Source organism: Drosophila albomicans, chromosome 2L (genome assembly GCF_009650485.2).
Source record: "Drosophila albomicans strain 15112-1751.03 chromosome 2L, ASM965048v2, whole genome shotgun sequence".
NCBI lineage: Eukaryota > Metazoa > Arthropoda > Insecta > Diptera > Drosophilidae > Drosophila > Drosophila albomicans.
The window spans coordinates 14517744-14533235 of NC_047628.2; the positions used below are offsets into that span (position 1 = coordinate 14517744).

The following is a 15492-nucleotide window of genomic DNA, read 5'->3' on the forward strand; positions in this document are numbered from 1 at the left end:
TGCTGAACGGAAACAAGCTTAATTTGACATTATAAAACGCTTTGGCCCAGGTCCTAAAATTAACTGCAACCTGCGACCCAACGTAAATGTCACATTACACAAATTAGCATAAGCCCGAAATGTGCCCTAAAAATGTTTGGCAGCTTACTGTCCAGTTAAGGATGGTGTCGTATATATATTTATGTTAGCGTGTGCGTGTGTGTGTAGGTGCGGATGTTGGCATAAAAAGCATCTGCACATTGCCATCGAAAACTAGATAAGCGGCAAACACCTGTGACAAACTACACAGCGCACAAAATTGTGTTGTGCGTGTGTTTCGACCAGGTCAAGACACTAATGACCACAAAAGTGTTGGCTTCTGCCAGTGGCACTAAATTGTTTTATTCATTTAGATATATTGCATGTCGGACTATGATATATCCTCCATTGAGCACGAGGCGTTGCTAATTGTGGTTGCCTCGACCTTTGGCAACGGAGATCCGCCGGAAAATGGAGAGGTAAGTATTGGCTATTGATCATCGGATAACTAACTGCCGAAACTAACTAAATGGCTAACTAAATGACTAACTGACCAACTAATTAATGTATGAGTGCTGTCCCCTAATGACAACGAATGCCAACTTTGCTCTTTCGCAGCTCTTCTCACAGGACTTGTATGCGATGCGAGTGCAGGAGTCGGGCGAACACGGTCTCCAGGATTCCAGGTGAGTCAATAAATTTTCATGCTCGCTTCCTTTCATTTTTATTCTTTGCTTTGTTGTTGTTGTTGTTGTTGTTGGCCACTTTTCTGCTTACTGTGCGGCTCTGCATAAATTTCATATAAATCAATTTGGCTGCCGGCTTTTCAATATTGGCAACAATCTACGCGCCCCCCTCGCTTGGCGAGTTTAATAAATGAGGGTTGCCCCGAAAGGTCGCAACTAAATTGCTTTTTAAGCAAGAATTGCATAATTTGTAAGACATTAGCCTTTTATTATCTGGCAAACAATTTGCAATTTAAAAAATTACGCTTGCCTTTCTCAAACTTTAACCAACCCACTTGAACTTTAAATCCGTCTTTTCTTCTTTGATAAAATATTTTACTCCAAAATATTTGACTAATTACATTTTTTTGAGCAGGCTTAAAACTCATTTTGGGTCACATATCGTATTCTTTTACTTCTAATTGGCTGCTGTTATTGTACTTATTATTGCCACACATACATGACAAGAGAACGAGAGAGATATAGAAAGAGAGAAAGAGAAAGACAAAGGGCAAAATGTGTGGCGCTAGGGAACACAGCCAAATCCGCGCAATTTCCTTTTACCCACCACGCCTGGCCCCAAACAATAACAATAATTTTGTTATTTCGATATTTCCGGCAAGTCTGTGTGTGCGTGTTCCTGTCTGTGTGAGTGCGTTTGTCCTACATATGGTATGAGTAATACTCTATACAAAAAAATACAACGTTAAAAAGGCTCTGCTATGAGTACTTTACTGCTGCTCTCTCTCTCTTTCTGAACAAGTTAAATAAAAGCTGCTGAGGATACTCGAAGCAAATCCTCTTTATATCTCGTATCTGCCTGGAGATACAAAAAAAATGCAATTGCTGCAGGATATTTTGAGATTTGAGTTTGGCAATTGCATTGCAAGCTTGTAGTTCGATTATTTGGCTTCGAATTAAAGTGTTTTAGCTACAGAATACAGAGAATGTTTTAGAGTGATGGAATGAAATACTAAAAATTTGAATAGGTTACAGAAAATGTACGAAAGTAAATCTTTAATAAATAATTAAAAGATGTGTATTAAAGTAAATTTAAACAATTGATAATTTATATATTTTTATGCAACACTCTGAAGTCAAAATATAATGTTACCTATTTTTTACTTGAAAGAAACTTCATTTGTAAATTGAAAATGATTGACATGTCTTTAATGAAATCATTTATATTTTGTTTATTTTTTATTTTGTTAAAATAATATTGAAAGTTGAAAAGCGTGGTATCAGAAAGTCAACGCCATAAAACGTTTGGCATTGCTCGTTTTTTATGTTGTAAAGGGGATTTCCGCTTGACAGCTTTGACAACGTAGTACATTCACGCACACAGACACAAGCACACTCATCCGCACAGACACACACACTGTGTGTGAGACACACATGTCTAAATTTATACCCAAACAAGGACGTTGTTCTTGAAGACGAAATTGAAAATTCATATGAAGAATGCGTTCTCTCGTCGCACACGCACAACTAATATGTCGACGTATGTGCGTGTGTGAGTGCGGTGTGTAAGTGTGTTAGTATATTTGGCAATTCAATAAAATATGATAAGCATCGACAGTAAAAAAATGTCCTGCGGCTGCTTGGAAAAGGACCCTTAGCGACTTTAAATGTTACCCCAACTCACGGCTCATGTTTTTTGATATATTAAAAAAAAAATTAATACACGCCAGACTGTTGAGCATGTGTGTGTGTGTGCGTGAGTCTATTGTTGTTGTTTTGAGGCTTGTTTATACAATTTGTATTTATTATAACAATGGTAAAAGTAAAAGTCGCTGAGCGTGACTCACTTGAAGAGATGCCTGCATAAACCAATTAATATGATTTATTATTGATTTTATTAGATCTCAAATTGTATTATGCTTCGTTGGTTTTGGGTTTCTCAGAAGTCGAAAAAGTCTGTTCTTCAGCAGTAGTAGAATAAATCAAAGCGTTAATTAGCAGTCCATATTTGATTTACTCACAAACGAATTTCGTTCCTCATTAGCCTGGCAATTAGATATCAATATATTCTTGATAATTTATCGTGGATGCCATATCAATTTCATTATGTTCCACTCAACAGATTAGCAAAGCTACTCGGCTTACGCTGCGTTTGAGCAACATGAGAAGCTTGAGAAGTGATTCCATCGCCTGCGGATGATTTTTGGAGGGGATGTAAGATGCGAGTTTCCCTCAATTTTGTTGGCTTCTTTTCCGGTTCATTGAGTGCTTTGAGCGTTTGTCGCTTCGGAAATTGCTTGGCTGTTAATTGTTTGTCTCAATTGATTTCATTTTAAAGTCAAGAATGCGCAAAGTTTTGTGGCAACTTTGCAGCGGCACTCGACACTCTTGAGGCTCTTGACTCTCGCATCGCATGTTATACATAGTGCAAGTGGCAAGATTTTGGGGCTGTTGCCATTAAAAGTTTTCGCAACTAGTTTTGCTTAATAGTTTACAAAATAGTTTAGCTTGCTGCACTCAAGTTGAATTTAATGCAATTTCTCCTTCAAATAATCTTCGATTGCTGTGTGTGGTTTAAGTAAATTTACCAATTATTGCGTTTAATTAAATTAGTAGTTGTGGTCTAAATATTGATTGTGTACGCAAAGCATTAAACAAACATTAAGAGCTCGACGACTAATCGTGCATTATGACCCGAAAATGCACAATCATCAAGTTACGAGTGCTCAACTGGTCGTTGCTTTTTGACAGACACTGTGTTTTGTCCTTGTTTCGTGTCTCAGCTGTTGTGTGTGAGTGTGTGTGTTTGTCAGCTCAAGTGACTCACTTAATTGCTGTCTATTATGCCATCAACGCCCGTAAGTGTCCTTTTCAAGTGACACAGTGCACAGGTTTGCTTATCTGCCACCATATCGTACACTAAATATTGCCTGAGTATGAGTGTGCATCCTGCATCCTGTTAGCTGCAACTGCCGTTGTTGCCGTTGCCGTTGCCGCTACTTGAGCATAACATACAAGTGCTACTTAGCCAGCAAACATTCAGTTAGATGATAATCATCATCATCGTCATCATCATTAGTAGAAGCAGCATCTGCTGTCATAATAGTTTTTATGATGATATGCCTCGTACCTCTCTCGCTTTCGAGTAGCAATTACTCCACTTTGCATAATGAACCAGCTAACGGCACTCCAAATAGCAATACTTGCTACAAAATGGAATGCAAAACTGCAGTCAAAAAGTGCAAAGTGCAACACGGAGTTTTAAAGTCAAATAGCTTAGCTTATTGGCTTTCTTTTATGCACTGGCGATTTGCAGGGTATAATTAATCCAAATATAGTACACAATGCTTCAACACTTTTGAACAGCACTTTTCAAGTGCAGCAAATAATTACGAGTGCAACTTGTCCGACGGCCACTTGACTTGAGTAGAAGTCGAGCAAAAAAAAAGTGTTGCCTACTTTTCGGCACTCAACAAAATTTAACTTGGTGGGCGGAAGTGGCAAGTGGCTGACGCTGAGACTGAGGCAAGAGGCACAGCCAATTTACAGTACAGCTTGCTAGCGTTTTAATTATGCTACAGTCTACGCCTCCCTTTCTTACCCCGCTTTCTTAGTGCCTGCAGTTGAATTTGCTACTTTTACGTGTTTACTTTTCCGTGTACTTTTTTGTTGTAGCAGTTGCGCTCTGCCACCTGCCCGTTTCTTGTTGTTGTTTAGCTGCTGCTGTTGCCGTCATAGCTGTAAATTACGACACTCTTTTCACGCCAAGCTGCACTTTTGGGTTGCCGAATGCACAGCACAGCTTCTGAGGTCCTCAGGCGATATTCGAGATGAAAACAAGGATAAAACTGAGTCGTTTCTCTGTCTGTCTGTCTCTCTGTCTGCACGTACAGTTTCTATGTGTTTGTGTTTGTCTGTCTGGTTACCTGGATTGCTTGTGTGCTGTTTCCATTGTTGTTGCTGTTGTAGTTCCTCGGGTTGTTGCTGTTACGATTAAGTTGATAGGCAGCACGCAACACGCAGCTTCGCAACTCAACGCTTTTCTACCTTGATGAATTACACATGGGCTACACTTGAAATTGAGCTCGCGACACAGTGGTGTCAGATAGCTCACAAGGCTTGCAGAATAATGTAAGCAAAGAATTGAGAAAAATTATTAAAATTCTTAAAATTAATTCTATCGTGTGTTACGAACTTATTAAAGAAACTTAGGAAATGGATAAAATTGAAGTTTAATTCGTGTTAAATTGCTGTTAATCAATATTAAATTGAGACTGATTCAAGCAAAGAACTTAGAAAAGCTGTATTCAGAAATTCTTGGAATGGAAATAAAGAATGGAAATTCAAATATTAAAATAATTTCATTTATATTAAATTAGGTAAAAACGAAAATAACAATTGAAGTACTTAAACTAAAATCCTTTCGAATTATTTGTAGTTTAATAATTTATATCTTTAAATTAGTTTAAAACGTATATAGCAAATTATAAATAATAACCTTATTCCAAATATGAATTTATAGCAGCAGGAGCTATGTTAAAGTCCTTAGGCTGAATGCAACTATATGTTGTGAGCTCGAAATTCCTCAACAATAGTTCATCCCGTTAAAGTCCGCTCAGCTGTGTGCAACATTCTGTTAACAAGCTCTTACCAGTTGTAAGCTCTCCGCTGCTCTGATGTCCGATGGAGCGATGGAGGATGCCGCACTTTGCAGCTGATTATGTAAGAAAACCAACAGGTTTTTACGACGCGCCAAAGCCATAAACTTTGACCCAAAGCCAAGCTGAGCAGCTAGCTCAAATAGTTTTAAACGCATTTTCCATCCACGACAAGGCCACAGGATAAGGAGGAGGACAACGTAGTTGTAGTCCAGCTGCAGTTGGCAGTGGATAGTGGATAAGACTGAACTGGATTTTGTAGCTGCAAGGCGGATTTCAGTATCTCCCTCGCTCTCGTTCTCTGTCTGTTGTGCTGCTTTAAAAACTGCCACTGTTCATTGTTGAATCATCACTCAGCGCGTTTACGGAAGGGAATGGTGGGCATCTTTGAGTAGCTGCAGGCAAAGGAACCCCACATGCTGTTTCAGTTGTAGCTGCTGCTGCTCTTGACGAGCTGCTGACGAGCGGATGATTACGCTTTTTAGCAATTGCTTTGCCAGTCGAGAGAAGAGCCCAAGTCCAGCATTCGCCTTGTGCTCATTTTATTTTTGGCCTGCGTTCGTTACGTACTTACATATATTTTTTTGTCTTGGCCAACATCAAATGACAAGCGTAATAAATGTTTTGCTGTCACTTTTGTATCTCTGCTTTTATTGTTGCCTCCTTTGCCGTGTCCCCTTTTGTGCCTTTGTCGTTGCATAACGCCCCCACGCCTTTTGTTCCGGCCGCCTTTTTGTGTGCGAATTTATGTTGAGCTGAGGCAGGCAGAAAACACAACGTCTCAATCTTTGCTCTCTGTGTATCATTAGCATGGGGGTCACCTCCTCCAAGTCCTTCATGAAGGCCAGCTCTCGGCAGGACTTTATGAAGCTGCCGCTGCAACAAGTCAAGAAAATCGATCGCTGGGACTCGCTGCGCGGCTCCACCTCGGACACCTTCACCGACGAGACCTTTGGACCGCTCTCGAATGTCCGCTTCGCTGTTTTTGCCCTCGGCTCTTCGGCCTATCCGAATTTCTGCGCCTTTGGCCAGTATGTGGATAATATTCTGGGCGAATTGGGTGGTGAGCGATTGCTAAAAATTGCCTATGGCGATGAGATGTGCGGCCAGGAGCAATCGTTTCGTAAATGGGCACCAGAAGTATTTAAGGTAAGATTAGCTGTAATAACTCCTCAATTTGATGCTATAAATTCTGTAATCTTTAGCTGGCTTGTGAAACGTTTTGTCTGGATCCGGATCAGAGTTTGTCGGATGCTTCGTTGGCGCTGCAAAATGAATCGCTGACGGTGAACACAGTGCGTCTGGTGCCTTCGGTGAGCAAGGTCTCGCTGGACAGCGCTCTATCGAAGTATCACAATAAGAAGGTGCATTGCTGCAAGATCAAGGCACAACCACACAATCTAACCAAGTTGAGCGAGGGTGCCAAGACAACCATGCTGCTGGAGATTTGTGCACCTGGGCTCGAGTACGAACCAGGTGATCATGTGGGCATTTTTCCGGCGAATCGCTCGCCGCTTGTCGAGGGGCTGTTGGGACGTCTGGTGGGCGTGGAGAATCCCGACGAGGTGCTGCAACTGCAGTTGCTCAAAGAAAAGCAAACATCGAATGGCATCTTCAAGTGCTGGGAGCCGCATGATAAAATACCAGCTGATACTTTACGTAATCTACTGGCGCGTTTCTTCGACCTGACGACGCCGCCTTCGAGGCAGCTGCTCACGTTGCTAGCGGGCTTCTGTGATGACAATGCGGACAAGGAGCGTCTGGAATTGTTGGTCACGGACTCATCAGCTTATGAGGATTGGCGGCACTGGCGTCTGCCGCATCTACTCGACGTGCTCGAGGAGTTTCCCTCTTGCCGGCCACCAGCATCGTTGGTGCTCGCCCATTTAACGCCGCTGCAGCCGCGTTTCTATTCGATTTCCTCCTCGCCACGGCGAGTTAGCGATGAGATCCATCTAACTGTGGCGATTGTCAAGTATCGCAGCGAAGATGGACAGGGCGATGAACGCTTTGGTGTTTGCTCCAACTATTTGGCAAGCTTGCGTTCGAACGATGAGCTCTTCATGTTTGTGCGCAGCGCTTTGGGCTTCCATTTGCCCACCGATCGCAGTTGTCCGGTGGTTTTGATTGGTCCTGGCACGGGAATTGCGCCATTTCGCTCCTTCTGGCAGGAGATTCAAGTGCTGCGCGAAGTGGATACGACAATGGCGCTGCCCAAAGTCTGGCTCTTCTTTGGTTGTCGCAATCGTGATGTGGATTTGTATGCCGAGGAAAAAGCGCAACTGTTGCAGGATCAAATACTGGATCGTGTATTTCTCGCTTTGTCCCGCGAGTCCGACATTCCCAAGGTGAGTGAGTTACGTATACGACAGGTGGGTTTTCAATAACAAACCACTTTGACATTGAACTTTTTGTCCACAGAACTTTATTTTTTGGTCAATTGTTTTTGGCCTAAACTAACATTTGTTTCAAACCAGCTTGACAGTCATTTTATAGCAGTATTTTTCTCTTTTATTGCTTTGGCTTTCGTTTTTGCAGACATATGTTCAGGATCTGATTGAGCAGGAATTTGATTCGTTGTACAATTTGATTGTGCTGCAGCGGGGACATGTCTATGTGTGTGGCGATGTCACAATGGCCGAGCATGTTTACCAGACCATCAGGTGAGTTACGAGTTTAGTTCAGTTGTAGTTTCGTTTAGTAGTGTTTTGAGCTTGATTGCCTTTGTGTGTGCTGTGGTGGGCGTAGCCTGAGGGGGCGTCGCTCTGCTGGGAATTTATTTTCAAATGCTCTGTGGTCGTTTGACTTTTTTCTTTTCTTTCCTTTTTTTCTCTCGTTGATTACGTGCATTATTGTGTGCCAAAAGGGAAACATAATGTGAGGGCAAACGGTCTTCCTGTCTGCCCACAAAGCGATAGCATATGAACACAAAAAGCTTGTGCCTTTTGTAACAACTAGTGCTCTTTGCTCTCTCTCTTCATTGAGCACTCGCCATGTTAAGCTTAAGCGGTTTATGTTAATTAGTATTCCTTCTGGCAATAGCTGGATTTATCTACCTGAACTGCTCTTTTACTCTGAACTGTAGTACTAATTATCCCAGCTTAATTATGTGTCATCGCAGAACTAAGAACTTTAATTCACAAAGGCTGATACTAATTTGTTTTGTTATTTTCTCTTTAAAGGAAATGCATTGCCGGCAAGGAGCAGAAGAGCGAGGCTGAAGTTGAGACATTTTTGCTCACATTACGCGTAAGTATCCGCGACACTAAAGCAAACTTTTACTGTACAGCGTTTAAGGAACTCTGTGTGTGTGCATTGCATTTCCGTCAGCACACGCGGCGTATGCGCTTTTTTATTTGATCTACCCACAGGAGAGCGAAGAGCGAAGAGGAATAAGAGAGTCGACTGCCTGCGGGCACAACTTAGCCGGCTGTTTGCAGCTCCTCTTGCTGCATAAATGCCAAGTTCCATAAAAAATGCAAACGCTTGTCGACAGTTACAGCTGCTTTGTGGCAGATACCCTGTAGTGAGGTTTGCTTGAATGAAGTTTATGAAATTTAGCAGCAATTCACATTTTATATATAAAATATAAGCAAGAAATTAAATACGTTGCAGTCTGTTTATTTACATGGAAGATAACACTTAAATGATTGTAGATATTTTAAAATACATTACAATTTAATTTGAATACAAATGAATTGTCAGCGACATTCCATAATAAAAAAAGTGTTACAAAAGTATCACTTAATTTATTAGCACAACACTTGTTAATTTGCAACATAAATTGTACTTGAAATATTTGAAGTTCTCACTTAATTAATCAAACGATAAATTCACAGGAAATGAATCACAAATTCACTGAAAATAAATATTTCAATTTGCTGTGTTTAAAGTGTTTAAATCAAGCCTTTAATTTATTAGCAATGTTTAACAAAAAGTTGTTTGCAGTAAATCAAGTTGTTTACAAGTCAATATTTACGAAAACTACAGGGTGTCTGCCAGCACATATGCTTTTCACAACTACTTTCCACCGCTGTGTTTATTTTTGCCAGCTTTGGTTTTGTTTGCCCCTCTTTGACAGCCACAAATATGATGACGTTTACAATTTTATTGCGTCTGCCACTTTTTGTAACTTTTCTTTACTTTACTTTCTTTTTTCTTTACATACTTGTGTGTGTGTTTTGTGTTTATGTTGCACATACGCGCACACACAGGACGAGAACCGGTATCATGAGGACATCTTTGGCATCACGCTGCGCACCGCCGAGATTCACACAAAGTCACGTGCCACCGCAAGGATTCGCATGGCATCGCAGCCATAGTAAAAAGGGCATCACATGAATATCTCAACTCAACTCAACTCAACTTACTTAAACCGACACAAACCAAGAATAAAATGAGTTTACTTTGACACTCATTCTGGAACTATTTGTGCAAGTGATGTGAATACATAAAGTATTATGCAAACAATAATTAATGCAGATTCAACTTATTTAACTAACGAATCTTTTGTAGTTTTGTTTCGTTTCGAATTTAACGTATAGTCAAATTTATATGATAATATTAACACAAGCAATAACTCCAATTAAATGCAATATATTTTGAATAACTGTCTACCCACCGCTTGCCCAAACGAAAACTTATCAACTGCATACTGTAAATTCATTAAATTATTTGCAAGGAATTATTACCCGATAAGCTCGTAAACAAATGGGGTTGAATTGACCCTAATAATAATTAAAGAGTAAAGAATAAAGTATTTTCGATTGTCCAAGATATTTAAACATAATTATAATTAAATTTACTTATGCACTCATTCGATATTCGACTGATCTTTCGCCTAGTAAATCGTTGTTAGTCTGTCAGAAAATTGACTAATCGAATATTCTTTAAAGTTGTTATTCATTATTTTTGTGAGATCTCCTTCGACGGCATACAAAAATATTCAAATTATAAAACAACAAAAATACGGTATTGTTATTTCTCTTAGTCATAATTGTAAATGCAATTTAAAAGTTAAAGCTTTATTCAATACAGTATGAATATGAAATGCAAACAAAAATGCAAACACTACTCACAAGTTTATTAAAACTCACGACTTAATGTACAAACCAAAAACCTAAAAAACAAAAAAAAAAAAAATCAAAATTTAAAAATCTAAATGTTTAAATATAAAAAATATAAATATATATATTTCAATAAATCAAATCTACTGCAACAAATCAAACAGCAATCGTCTTAAGTCCAATGCAATTTCAATTCAATTTCCAATTTACTGCAGTCAAAGCCAAAGTAATCGCCATGGCCAAGAGGAAAACTTGCCATTGACGTCGGCTAAGCGGCTTAATTTGAATGAAACTCGCCAATTGAATGTTGCGATTTTCGCGTCAACGAAGTAAATTTTGCATAAAATGCAATTTATTAGGTAAATATAAAAGACTCGAAAGTCCTCAATCAGCAGCTGCGTAAGTATGATGAAATTCAAATGAAGAGAGAAAAAATACGAATTTCCCCATTACGATGAATACCTTTAGCGTATAATAACAATACGCTGTTGCCAATGCCAAACAAAAACCAAATTCATATTAATTTTCCTCATCTGTGGCTTCCGCACTTTGTTTGCATTGCCCTCGCTTAGTATGACTATATTTATAAAGAAAAAAAGATTTCATCTATTCTATGTGCTATCAATTCTCAATTTGCGGCTGCGCCAACATTCCATTGTCTAACCAACAACTCGACGTCTGTCTCTCGTGCTTTGCGGTTGTCAATGTGTTAAGATTAAACAAAAAAGAACATCAGGCGAAACTGGCTACCCAATAGTCGTCATAGTCTTCAACATCATCATTATCATCTGGTCTCTAATGGCATTTACAGAGTTTACCAAAGGGCTGCCACCTTGGTTAGGTTTCCAATTCGCTTCCTGGCCATTCCGTTTGTGTATCTGATTTCAATGCTCAAATTGAGTTGAAGAACTTTCTTTTATTTTTTTTTGTTGTTTTGTGTTGTTGTTGTTGCTGCTGTATTTGGTTTTTACGGAAATTGCAATTTTATTCAGCAGTCGCGGTTTGACTTCTGATTGACGTTCGGATTTTCTGTGGCGCGTATCTCTTGAAAATCATCTCATATTTCACGGTTGCGTCGAGCCAGTTTGGCAGATGTCACAAGCAGACAAATGAAAAGCCTAAACTGTCGCCAACTGCATTTCAAAGAGACTGCAGATTGTTTTTTAAAAAAAAGGTAGAATACTATGAAAAATGTGAAATTGAAGTAATCAGAAATTCATTTCAATAAATAGAAATTCGTTTAGAAATTTCGATTTCCTGTCTATATTTTTTTTATTTTCATTTGCTTTCAAAATTAAATTTACATCGCGAATCTCTCTTTTATAATACATTTGATATTGATTTGATATTCATTACAATTGTTGCTAACTATTTTATTAATGGCTTACGTAATCCTATCATCAATTTCATATAAGCCGAGCCTTCTGCGTTCTAGTTTCATACATATTGCCAATTCAAGCAATATTTCAAAAGTTGTGCAACAAAAGCCTGAAATGAGTAACAAATAATTCTTTCATACACTAACCTTTAATTTCTGATCAATAAAAATACTTAGCTTGCAATATTAATTAACAAAAAAAAAGATATAGTTACGTTTTCTGCTGAAATTTATTAAGTCGCGTGGCCAAAACGTCTGAACTCGCGGTTTAAAGTTTTGAATATCGCGGAAATTTGCTATTCTAGGTAAAAGCTTCTTTTTTTGAGGGGATTTTTGCTTAGTTTTGGAATTGATACGGGGAACGTGGTGCTAAATGACATGGTTACCAAGACTTCAACATGCTGATTATAACAGAATTCAATTGAAATGAAATTAACAAAATTGCAGTTAACACAAAAGTACATTAAGCTAAAGTCAATGGCTTCAACGGGGGGTTCAAAAAACCCAAATCGCGCGATCTTTTAATGTTTTTTTTTTTGATTTATTACTTGGAAACTAGAACTGGAAATTAAATTGATGATTAATCAAAGTTGTTGCAAATTAATCAAAGGTTTTGTGATTAGTCAACGACACGTGTTTGTTGCGAAATGCAACGCAAGATTTCAGATTTAAATTGAGTTAAATATAGTGTAAAGAACTTCACTAAAATACGAGGCTTTCAACCTGCATTTTGATAGTAATTTATTTTAAATAAAAGTAAAAGACAATTCCCTAAAAGTTATCTTTAAGTAAAGAAAAACAAGTGGAACGAAATCAAGTCTGCCTCTGATTTAATTTAATCCAACATTTCACCTTGTGTTACATCATTGTATTATACCCAGACTCCCAAGCTGTAGGGTATTAAAAGAATTCACCTTTGGCACGCGTCTGGTAAACCAAAAAAAAAAAACAAAAAAAAAGCTAACCGGCTTTTGCTCTCACAAAATTAATCACCGACTTTCAACGCATGCCAGTAATAATAACAAAAGCAACAACAACAGCCGACGCCGCCTGCCAACATTCCTGACATAATTTCGTGTGTGAGTAAGCAAACGAGTTCGGCTCAAAATTAGACGTCATCAACAGCAACAACAGCAACATAGCAGCAGCAGCAGCAACAACTGCCGCTGGCCAACAGCCAAAGACGGCAACAAAAATAACCCACGTTGTTGCAGGAGAAGCAACAATAACAATAAGCAACCACAAGCCTAGTCGACCGGCCGCACATTCAATACACCCAAAGACAGACAACAGCTTTGACAACAACAAAAAATGTGCAGAGAGAAGAAAGAGCTGAGAGAGAGGTAGAAAAAAAATCGGAATTTTTAATTCTCAAACGAAACGTAAAATATGCAAAAGCCACGCGAAGCAGTAGACTGAAATAAAAAATGAAAAATGTAAATTAAATAAATTTGCTGGGACAACAGAGCGGAAGCAACATGTTGCCAACGCCACAAAGCAACATTGCCAATTTCAGCCAAAGCAACAACAACAAGTGCAGCAGCAGCAACCAAGCTTCAACAATCGCAACAACAACTTTATAGCCGGCTAAAGTTTTGCGCGAGCTCAGCTTGAAGTTCGCTTCGAACTTGTCGTCAAGCAGAATGAAGCCGACTTCGTTACAATGAAGCTTGCATGCTCTTTTATTTGAGTTTCAATTCTAGCTATTTTAATTAATAATCAACTTTATACAGCTGCGGACCCATAAATGAAATATTTTTAATGCATTTTAATAGTGCTGGCATTCAAACAAATAATATCATTATTATAAATAATTTAAAAATTATGCAGAATATTAAAAATATTTAAATTCCCAACTTTTGAAGATACATTACATTTAAAAAAAATATTAAATATAATTTTATTCTTTTTAATCGTCCCAAACTAATATCCGAAAATACCTTGTAACAAAGAAATGTATTTAGAAATAATGAAAAAAATTCTATGGAAGTTTTTATAATTCATTTTATTTTCAATTGACTCGAAAATAATATTTGCTGTGCCTCTAAGCAAAAAAAAGTTTACTGATATTCGTTTTATTTGATAGAATGAGAATTTTTCTTCTTAATATTTTATATCAAACAGTATTTTTTTATATTATTCATCTCGAGAATTAAGTTTTTCATATCGGACAAACAAGATGTATCTGAAGGTTTGGATGTGTGCTTTATTTTAAGTAAAATATCATCTGGACAACTTAATTCCAAACTATTACTTTTTGCAGAGGTGAATAAGAATTTACTTAACTTAATTGCGCAGTTTGCAGCTCAATAATAAAATATAGCATATTCAATATTTTCGTATGATTCTAGCTTTAAGAACGCTACAAACAGAGTGCATAAATGCGCATACTCGAACTAAGTTAGTTGCTGGAGTCGCAGCCGGCTCAAGCTAACATTGCGACTTGAACTTGCGCTCGAGCCAAAGTCGCGCTCATGAGCATTTATGCATGAGTCTCTGACTGTCTCTGTGTGTGTGTGTGGCGTGCATGTGTGTATGCGTGTGAGAGCGGGCTTACTTAGTTTGGCTGAGTGTCTGTTTTAGTTACCGACAGCAACAACACAAACGCAAAACGTCTGACGTCGACGTCGCTGCGACAACGTTGTGTTGTTGCTGTTGCTGTAGCTGCTGCTGTTGCCGTAGTAGTAGTTGTTGTAGCTGCTGCTGCTGCTGTTGTTGTTTTCAGTTTGGCTGCGCGCCTCGCGTCGTTTATTTTAGTTAGTAACGAGATTTCGAGCGCTCAACGTTGGCGGCGCGGTTGAAAAATCAAAATCAAAAGCAAAAGCTCAGCCACAGTGCGTACTCGCTAAGTTAATATACTGAGCGTGTGTTCAAGTGTTTTGTCATTGTGTGCGTGTGTGAGTGTTTGTGTTTATGTGTGTGTGTGTCTGTGTCTGTGTGTATGAGCGCGTTGTGCAGACATGAAATGAATAAGAAATTGGAAAAGCACTAAAAACACAAAACGCAAAAGAAAACGCAAAGAAACGTGTTAAAGCCAATGGGCGGACCAAGCGACCATCATCGGCAACAATAATAACAACAACATCAGCAGCAGCAATAATAATAGCAACATTAACAACAACAACCACGACGGCAGCAACACCAACAGCAGCAGCAGCAGCAGCAACCACAACTAAGTACGTTAATCAGAAAATATTTTAGCCCATTGCGCACCACATACGAAAAAGCGCGAAATATTTTGTTGCCCCCATAGCGTGTGTGTGTGTGTGTTAGTCTCTATGTGTGTGTGTGTGTGTTTGTTGGTCTGTCTCGCTGTCTGAGAGTTGGTAACAACAAACAGCACGACATTTATTATGCATTGCAACTACAACAACAAAACTAATGCAAAGTTGTTGATTGTTGATTTTGGTTGCCAAGAGTGAAATTATTGAACAATAAATTGTTTCGCCTAGCAGCGCAGACACAAAGCAGGGAAGACGGGGGAACACCCGACTGCACATCAAATTATGATATTGCATTTTTTGTATAATATAAATTTACAAATTGACTGCAGTTTAATGCCCGTAAAATTCCAATTGATTGGCTAAAAATGCAACAAATCAATTTAAAACAACAGCGAGAATTTAAATTCAAACAATTCGCTCAAAGTGTTTTAGAAAAAACGAAAAGAAAAAATGGCATTTAAT

The 15492-nt window shown here is 38.6% G+C and overlaps 2 protein-coding genes across 7 annotated transcripts in view; both read left to right on the forward strand.

Annotated features, from left to right (window-relative positions):
- LOC117565448 (nitric oxide synthase) overlaps positions 1-10466 on the forward strand; it is a 36012-nt gene extending 25546 nt beyond the window's left edge. For 2 of the 6 annotated variants that reach the window (XM_052002331.1, XM_052002330.1), the window contains exons 5-11: positions 393-497; positions 637-704; positions 6172-6511; positions 6568-7710; positions 7901-8025; positions 8545-8611; positions 9577-10463. In XM_052002331.1, coding sequence (XP_051858291.1) covers positions 393-497; positions 637-704; positions 6172-6511; positions 6568-7710; positions 7901-8025; positions 8545-8611; positions 9577-9684 — 1956 coding nt within the window. In that variant the 3' untranslated portion in view covers positions 9685-10463. Of the gene's footprint in view, positions 1-392; positions 498-636; positions 705-1119; positions 1411-6171; positions 6512-6567; positions 7711-7900; positions 8026-8544; positions 8612-8692; positions 8933-9576 lie in introns of those variants that run through there. The other 4 variants (XM_034244541.2, XM_052002329.1, XM_052002333.1 and 1 more) reach the window with 4 other exon arrangements.
- Positions 10467-14566: 4100 nt separating this feature from the next.
- The window catches only part of LOC117563878 (uncharacterized), a 49518-nt gene continuing 48592 nt past the window's right edge, over positions 14567-15492 (forward strand). Inside the window, exon 1 of the mRNA XM_052002337.1 lies at positions 14567-14982. The gene's annotated coding sequence lies outside the window, so the exon portion shown is untranslated. The remainder of the gene's footprint in view (positions 14983-15492) is intronic.